This window comes from Brachyistius frenatus, unplaced genomic scaffold, assembly GCF_029030835.1.
Source record: "Brachyistius frenatus isolate BFR_SWC_R1_liver_20210118 unplaced genomic scaffold, ASM2903083v1 Contig_169, whole genome shotgun sequence".
In the NCBI taxonomy this organism is placed as follows: domain Eukaryota; kingdom Metazoa; phylum Chordata; class Actinopteri; family Embiotocidae; genus Brachyistius; species Brachyistius frenatus.
The window spans coordinates 141,192-150,000 of NW_027210768.1; the positions used below are offsets into that span (position 1 = coordinate 141,192).

At 45.1% G+C, this 8,809-nt stretch overlaps 1 protein-coding gene across 2 annotated transcripts in view; it reads left to right on the forward strand.

Annotated features, from left to right (window-relative positions):
- The first annotated feature begins 127 nt into the window (after positions 1 to 127).
- znf106b (zinc finger protein 106b) overlaps positions 128 to 8,809 on the forward strand; it is a 13,653-nt gene continuing 4,971 nt past the window's right edge. The window contains exons 1-13 of one of the 2 annotated variants that reach the window (XM_069717176.1): positions 128 to 792; positions 899 to 960; positions 1,375 to 1,578; positions 1,708 to 3,030; positions 4,729 to 5,080; positions 5,162 to 5,222; positions 5,692 to 5,846; positions 6,159 to 6,219; positions 6,314 to 7,310; positions 7,418 to 7,467; positions 7,553 to 7,686; positions 8,291 to 8,425; positions 8,675 to 8,791. In XM_069717176.1, coding sequence (XP_069573277.1) covers positions 466 to 792; positions 899 to 960; positions 1,375 to 1,578; positions 1,708 to 3,030; positions 4,729 to 5,080; positions 5,162 to 5,222; positions 5,692 to 5,846; positions 6,159 to 6,219; positions 6,314 to 7,310; positions 7,418 to 7,467; positions 7,553 to 7,686; positions 8,291 to 8,425; positions 8,675 to 8,791 — 3,978 coding nt within the window. In that variant the 5' untranslated portion in view covers positions 128 to 465. The remainder of the gene's footprint in view (positions 793 to 898; positions 961 to 1,374; positions 1,579 to 1,707; positions 3,031 to 4,728; positions 5,081 to 5,161; positions 5,223 to 5,691; positions 5,847 to 6,158; positions 6,220 to 6,313; positions 7,311 to 7,417; positions 7,468 to 7,552; positions 7,687 to 8,290; positions 8,426 to 8,674; positions 8,792 to 8,809) is intronic. The other variant, XM_069717177.1, reaches the window with a different exon arrangement.

Here is an 8,809-nt window from a genome sequence, read left to right on the forward strand (position 1 = left end):
CATCCGGGCGTTTGGAGATCTACGAAGAACAAAACATGCCCGACACCAAACTTCCGGTATCATCTTCAGCGAACGATTGGTCGACGGAAGACCTGACGTCATGTGCGTAGACCAACATGGCGGCGTAAACGCGGTGGCGCCGTACTGCCATGTGAAGCCTGAGCGGTAATTATGATGTTTTTATACTTTCAGCCGTTGTTGTTCCGTTTGTCCCGCAGAGACCTGAATGACGTCATCTGTCCTCAGCGGCTGGTCGGGTTGTGCTGGATGTGAGCGTTGATCTGACCTCCAGCTCGGATTACTTCACTTCGAAACCACGTTGTGCTGCTGCGAGTTCAGCCTCAAAGATTCACGTGTTTTATTCTTCAGCTTCTTTCCTCAACACCGATATGAGCGGTGCCGTCAGCAACGTCAGTCACGAGTGTGTGAGGATCTGATGTTCATCTTCATCTTACCTGTTCAGAAATGGTAAAAACTGAACCCCTGGAAGAGAAGGTGGGTGAAACATCTGTGAAGAGGAAGAAACCTTCTGGACCTTCTGGACCTTCCAGACCTTCTGGACCTTCCAGACCTTCTGGACCTTCCGGACCTTCTGGACCTTCCGGACCTTCTGGACCTTCCAGACCTTCTGGACCTTCTGGACCTTCTGGACCTTCCAGACCTTCTGGACCTTCCAGACCTTCCGGACCTTCCAGACTTTCCGGACCTTCCAGACCTTCTGGACCTTCTCGCTCCAAGCCCCTGCGCAGAAGAACCTACTGTCTGCTGTGTCGCTGGCACTACTTAAAGGATGTAAGTTTGACCAAAACATTGTAGTTTGCAGTCGTGCTGAATAATATTGGATTTTGAACATGCAGCTGTTCAACATGATTTCTAATATTGACTAATTGGACTCCAGGATGCCCAAGATCACGTGCACAGCCTGCTGCATCACAGAGAATTGGATGCAGCGTGGGGCAAGTGAGTAATATTTGTCAGATATAATAATATCTCATCTTTAATGAGTGATGCATAAATATGTATTCATTAGTAAAAACCTACTTATTGTCTGATCTGAGATGAATAAACAGGGCAGCTGGTATTAGATCTCAATAACCCAAAATACTTCTTTCTTTCTTTCTTTCTTAAACAGAAGAGTTGTAAAGTTTGTCCATATTATAATATCAATCAGTTGCTTGTGGTTTGACAGCGTTTTAAAAGTTTGACTCATAAAAAAGGAAAATTAAATATCTGTCCATTTCAATGTGGTTTTGAAGAATCTCAGTTTGCACAAGCAGACCAGATAACGCCGCTGGACACAGGAACTGACCGCTCAACATAATTCACTGTAGTTTGATATCTGACTGAATGTTTTTTGTGTCTTTTCATGGACAGCAATCCCTTTCATACGTGCCAAGCATGCACGTCATCCCCCATGAGTTTAACTGAGTACGCCCAGCACATCTTGACTGCTGAACACACAGCCAAGTTGAAGGACTTGGTGTCCATGAACCTGAGGCCCACCTCACTCACTAAAGTTCTGTGCAAAGGCACCATCAACGAGATCCGGGAGAGAAACAGGAAACTAAAGAGAGAGGAGTAAGACTTTCACCTGGATACCTGTTAATGAAACTATCAGGGTTTATACTCTATTCTCAGCGTGTTTTAAAAGGTTGTTGTTGTTGTTTTGAAATGCTGTTTAAATGCCCGTGTCTATTTCCATTACAGGAAGAAAGCAATAAACAAGGAGAAAAAGAAAAAGAAGCAGCAAGCCGCTGCTCAGAAGCGTGAAGAAAAGCTTCAGAGAGCCACCAGAAAAAAAACTGTGCCATCCAATTTAGTAAAGGTGAAAAAAATGGCAGCGACGATTTTAAAACAGAGAAAGGACGCTCGCCTCAAAGGAAGCAACAATACTGTTGTCCAAAACAAAGAGAACGAAGTGTCCAGTCTGCAAAGACGTGTTCACCACTTAGAATCAGTTCTGCAGCATCAAAGCGGGATGTTGGCTCATCAGTCGGGAGAACCCGCAGGTCGAACTTTGCATCACCCTGACGTCCAGGGCCAGTTAACCCAACCAGCTCACCACCCTTGGTTTGATGATAACTTTATTGTCAACAATCAGTGTAGCGCAGTCAAATTTTCAAACCTCCAAACAGGCGAACTTCCTAAAAGACCACACGAAGCTCAAGGAAGCGCAACTGACTCGTCAAAACTAATATCACAGCTGGCTATCAGCCACTATCACTATCACAACAGGCAGTACAACAGTGCAACAGATAAAGACTTCATCAGTGATCACTTGCCTGAGAGCGGAGCCATCGTCTTTGGTCAGGACGAAGGTGAGAGTCCAGGATCCTCTCAGCCCAGACAAGAAGCTTCACACGGTTCAGCTCAACCTGCAACAGCAGACAAACCTGCCAATGGCGGCCCGATACGGGACGCAGACGTCAGTTCCATGCTGAGGCAAATCAGGAGGGCGTTGGGCGTGAGGGAGCCGTGTAGAGCAGATCGAGAAGCCCGGCGGCAGAACAGCGAGGCCGTCGTCCAGGTGGCCGATCGAGGCACCCCACAACAAACCCGAGTTGGGACAGAGCAGCTGGAAGGCACCTCCCTCAGGAACTACGTCGCCTCCGCTCCAGCTACATCTGTGCCATCTCCACGGGATAACGCCCCTGCAGTGCATCCTAGTGGTTGTTCCTCCAGCGTAGCTGCTGCTAAGGCAAAACAGGTCCCTTTCAAAGTGAACCAACAATTGGTTCAGTACTGCGAGAGAAGCTCGGTAGCTGCAGATGGACTGTCGAATAACAGGGAAAGAGGAGATCAGGTGGGTGTTGACAGCCCAAGTTCTCTCGGCACCACATCCTCTGAGTCCACCGCGAGTGTCACCAGGAAGGTTCGAATTGCCCACAAATCCAGCAATACTCCGGGGAAGGAGGCCGGACTTCAACCAACCCTGAACAAGTTGCTCAGCTTATCAGGCGCCAGAAGTACATTGAGCTGGAAGGAGATGTATGACGAGACGAAAAAGACAAAGACAAAAGTCACGTCCAGGTGAGGACATCCCCATCACACGGGGTGTTTTATTTGAGCTCTTGTTGGCCAGTTTGAAATTATTGCTTTTTTTTTTTAATCTGCTTTGTGTTGTCATTATGGACGTACAGTGGGGCAAAAAAGTATTTAGTCAGCCACCAATTGTGAAAGTTCTCCCACTTAAAAAGATGAGAGAGGCCTGTAATTTTCATCACAGGTACACTTCAACTATGAGACACAGAATAAGAATTTTTTTTTCCTGAAAATCACATTGTCTGATTTTTAAAGAATATATTTGCAAATTATGGTGGAAAATAAGTATTTGGTCAATAACAAAAGTTCATCTCAATACTTTGTTCTATACCCTTTGTTGGCAATGACAGAGGTCAAAGGTTGTCTGTAAGTCTTCACAAGCTTTTCACCCTGTTGCTGGTATTTTGGCCCATTCCTCCATGCAGACCTCCTCTAGAGCAGTGATGTTTTGGGGCTGTTGCTGGGCAACACGGACTTTCAACTCCCTCCACAGATTTTCTACGGGGTTGAGATCTGGAGACTGGCTCGGCCACTCCAGGACCTTGAAATGCTTCTTACGAAGCCACTCCTTCGTTGCCCGGCCGGTGTGTTTGGGATCATTGTCATGCTGAAAGACCCAGCCACGTTTCATCTTTAATGAGGTTTTCACTCAAAATCTCACGATACATGGTCTCATTCATTCTTTCCTTTACACGGCTCAGTTGTCCTGGTCCCCTTGCAGAAAAACAGCCCCAAAGCATGATGTTTCCACCTCCATGCTTCACAGTAGGTATGGTGTTCTTTGGATGCAACTCGGCATTCTTTCTCCTCCAAACACGACCAGTTGAGTTTTTACCAAAAAGTTCTATTTTGGTTTCATCTGACCATACGACATTCTCCCAATCCTCTTCTGGATCATCCAAATGCTGTCTGGCAAACTTCAGACGGGCCTGGACATGTACTGGCTGAAGCAGGGGGACACGTCTGGCACTGCAGGATTTGAGTCCCTGGCGGCGTAGTGTTTTACTGATGGTAGCCTTTGTTACTTTGGTCCCAGCTCCCTGCAGGTCATTCACCAGGTCCCCCGTGTGGTTCTGGGATTTTTGTTCACCGTTCTTGTGATCATTTTGGCCCCACGGGGTGAGATCTTGCGTGGAGCCCCAGATCGAGGGAGATTATCAGTGGTCTTGTATGTCTTCCATTTTCTAATAATTGCTCCCACAGTTGATTTCTTCACACCAAGCTGCTTACCTATTGCAGATTCAGTCTTCCCAGCCTGGTGCAGGTCTACAATTTTGTTTCTGGTGTCCTTTGACAGCTCTTTGGTCTTGGCCATAGTGGAGTTTGGAGTGTGACTGTTTGAGGTTGTGGACAGGTGTCTGTTATACTGATAACAAGTTCAAACAGGTGCCATTAATACAGGTAACGAGTGGAAGACAGAGGAGCCTCTTAAAGAAGAAGTTACAGGTCTGTGAGAGCCAGAAATCTTGCTTGTTTGTAGGTGACCAAATACTTATTTTACTGAGGAATTTACCAATTCATTCATTAAAAATCCTACAATGTGATTTCCTGGATTCTTTCCCCCCATTTTGTCTCATAGTTGAAGTGTACCTATGATGAAAATTACAGGCGTCTCTCATCTTTTTAAGTGGGAGAACTTGCACAATTGGTGGCTGACTAAATACTTTTTTGCCCCACTATATACAGGTTGAGCAACGAGTTGGTAAAGCATTCGAGTCACCAAAAAAGGTCAACACAACCACAGGACAGTGACCTGCCGCTGTCCGAAGGTTTCCACTGGGAGTCGTTTCCAGACAAACCTGCAGGATCGCTCTTCCCTTTACCACCTCCACCCCAACACGCAACAGATGCTGACGGCCACACGGAGAGGCAGCCAGACTCTCGGATGCAGGAAGCTGAGGAGCTGCCTGGTGCAGCACAGCAAAGGTGCAGCAGTCAGACGGCTTCAGGAGTCTCTGTGAAGATGGAACCAAACTCTCAGGATGAAAGTAAAAAGTTGAGACGGGACAGTGGTGCCAGCAAGAGAAAACACACCACAGTGAGTAGTGCTGTGTACTGTCGGTGGAGTTTAACTAAAACAAGCATTTCATTGGTGAAATTGAATTTTTAAATATTGCAGCAGAATGACACGTTCAGCAACGAGCCAAGTGGAAGGAAAAAGAAAACAAAGTCAAACAAAGGTAATGCTGATATTTTCTGATGCTTTGCCATTATTAACAATCTCCTTAATATGTAGGTGTAAGAAAACCACTTTAGTGACCACAACCACAAACATACTCGGATGGATAACTTTTCAATCAGATTTAAAAACGGATGTTTACGAAAACTTTATCTGACCTGATGAAAAACGTTTGAATTTAAAACAACTGATGAAGGTAAGGCTGGGAGTGTCCATCTAAATTAATTTGTGGATTTACACATCATACAGATCAAAGTCTGAAAGCAACAATCAACAAAAATCTGCATTTTGACAGCTTCACAGTATTTATCAAACACCCAGACCTGCTTTAAAATCAACGTAAACATTAATTTATACAATATGGGACCTTTTTAAAATGCGTCAGTTTTTAGAATAGTCTACACACAGCTCATGTTTGTGAATATTTCCAAATGTCATCCAGTCCAACTCGTCAAATGTTTCACTTGCAGACCAGGATCAGATGGACAAGCTGCTGGCGGTGTCTCTGAGGGAGGAGGAGCTGAGCCACTCATTGCAGGATATGGACAAGTCTCTGGTTCAGGCCCGCAATGCCCTGCAAGCTGCCTACGCAGAGGTCCAAAGACTGTTGCTTATGAGACAACAGGTGAAACCACTATTAAAAAAAAAAAAAAAAATCAAATAATAACTGTTTAATTAGTTGTATCTTTTTTTTTCTTGCATGTCACAGGTTGCAATATATGAAGATTATTAATCAATTATTTTTTTCCTTTTCAAATGTCATTGTTTAAGAAAGTTACCTACGATGAATTGGACAGAAAAATATATATTTTTTTAGCTGCTCTTAGATATCTGAAGTGTGTGCTTAATTTATTTTTCATAATTTTTTTTATTCCTTAAATTGTACTTTATTTCCAGCAAACATATGACCTTTGTTTGAATGTTTCTTCTGTTTTAGTTTACTTCTGAGGTCAACAGTCTGCGAGCCAAGCGCATTGAGATCCTGCAGGGAATGCAAGGTACAGCAGATTTACACCAATGGTAAAAACTTGTGCTTAAAATAGTTTAATTGGTGGCAGATAGTTTACCCTTTTCTTTCTTAATCTGCTCCAGAAGTGTACTCGGGAGCATCTAATGTAGCAGAACGATCTACCACCTCCTCAGGAGGGACTGCTGCCACCGTGCAGCCGCCTTCCCTTCCTGCCTTCCCCAACTCCTCGAGCCCGCAACCACCTGCCACAACTTCCGCATCACCCAAAACCCAACCTCATCCAACTCCCCTCACTCCATCGGCTGTGTCAATGAAGCAAGAAATCTGCCATCCGCCTGTGACTGGACCAGCCAGTCACTTTGTCCCTACGGTGTCCTGTAACGCTGATGCACTTCAGGTCCCTCTGAACCAACCTGTGCCCCCGTTTCCCTCTGATCTGCTTCCCATTCGGATGCTTACGCCGCCACAATTACCCACAACTGCTGCTGCTGCTTCTGCCAAGCAGGTGAAAACTGAGTGCTCCACGTCAGCGGTTACACTTCCTTCTCCCGAATCGTCTGCCAGGCAGCAGCAGCACCAACACCAGCAGCAGCAGCACCACCAACACCACCAGCAGCAGCAGCAGCACCACCACCACCAGCAGCAGCAGCAGCACCACCAACACCAGCAGCAGCAGCAGCAGCACCACCAACACCAGCAGCAGCAGCAGCACCACCAACACCAGCAGCAGCAGCAGCAGCAAGAGATGAAGATGGAGTTAAAGGATGGTGTGAAGACGGTGGTGGTGGCAAAAAAGGAACCGCTAGGTGAAAGGGATCCTGAGGACAAGATGGGAGGAAATTTAAGCACAGAACAACGTAAAGGAAAAGAGCCAGCAGCAGACAGACAGATTCCCAACAGAAAAACAAAAACATCTGTGTCAGGCAATGGAGGGAATGACAGCGATGACTCCATTGAAATGATCCACACCTCCAACCTGGAGGTCATACATATTGATGAGTCGGACTGTGAGGACTCACCTAAGGCGGAGTCAAATGTTCCAGAGCCGCCTCAGCAGTCCGTGAGTGTGGAATTCAGTTCTTCCTGCACACAAATGTCTCAGCCAAGTGACGCTGACAGGTGAGGTTCATCCAGGGAGAATCCCAAACTTTACAGGGATGCTTTATTTACAGATTTCAAGGAGGCAAATGAGAAATGTGACCAACTTTTGTCTCTTGACCCCACAGAAAATATCAGCCTCGTGCTCAGCCAGCGAAAGATGTTGGAACTCTTGCAGGTGAGTGCGGTCCATCATGTTTGTTTTGAATGCAGCACGTATCATACAAAGAGAGGTCGTGTTAGAAAAATCGGTGTCCTTTCAGAGTCCGCCGAGGATGAGGAGCCGTCCGTCGGAGCCTTTTTAAATCACGACGGCCCCGTTCACGGCCTGCAGCTCCACAACGGCCTGCTGTACACATGTTCAGGCGACAACACAGCGCGAGCCTACAGTCTGGTGGTATGTTAAATAGAAACGTGACACCTACTGTTAAACTGTTTTACCCTCCTCTACACAAAGCACACAAAGTAGCTGAGCTGGTGTGAATATTACAGCAAAAGTAATTTCCTTTATTTTTTTTGTAGATAATTAATGTTTTTCTTTTTAAATAGAAATAAATAAATTTAAAAAACACTTCTGCCATCTAAATACCATCTATCACAATAAAACCATTGATTTATATAATGCTGCTGTTTCTACAGATTGTAACTACTGATTGTTTAATCTTCTAATGTGCTTTCACATGCTCAAAGTAAAGTTTCACCTCTGAGTCTTGTTCTATCGGATGTTTCTTCCTGTTAAAAGGGATTTTTTTTTTCTTTCCTTTCCACACTCGCTCATGTGGAAGTTGTTCGATTGTTGGGTTTCTCTACTTTAAATTTGAAGGTGTTGATCTTACTCCGTTAAATGCTCTGAGATGACTTGCGTTGTGGTTTGGTACTATATTAACTGAATAGATTTGACACACATCCTTTCAGCTAACCACGATACTAGTTGAAGGATGCTACTCTGTTTTCGGTCAAATGTCTGTCCTTTTTCTTAAATGTTTTGTCTGTTCATCCAGAACAGGGCGTGCCAAGCAGTGTTTGACGGCCACACGAACAAAATCAACTGTTTGCTGGTGTCGTCCCTCCCCAACATGCCGACGCGCCTCTACACCGGATCCAGTGACCAGACGATCCGCTGTCACAGCATAAAGGTACAAAACTCACAAGACTCACTTTGGAAAAAAATGAGAAAATCTTTGGATTTTTGCCAAAGAAAGAGTTTCTTCTTCTGATGCTTTCACAAATTTGTTCTACTGCTTGAAATCTCAGTTTCATAAGCAGCAGTTTAAAGTTTATCCTTAAAATGAAATGACATTTTTAACCATCATTCCTAAGTTGCACAGCCACTTTTATTTACCGCTGCCTCTGATGTGGAGTTTGACTTTTTTCTTCGCCTCCAGTCGAAGAAGTGTCTGGAGCAGATCACCCTACCAGACCGAGTGTTGTGTTTGCACATAGCCTGGAATATTCTGTATGCTGGGCTCGCCAATGGATCAGTTGCTAGCTATGATTTAAAGGTGAGTAAAATCCTTTAT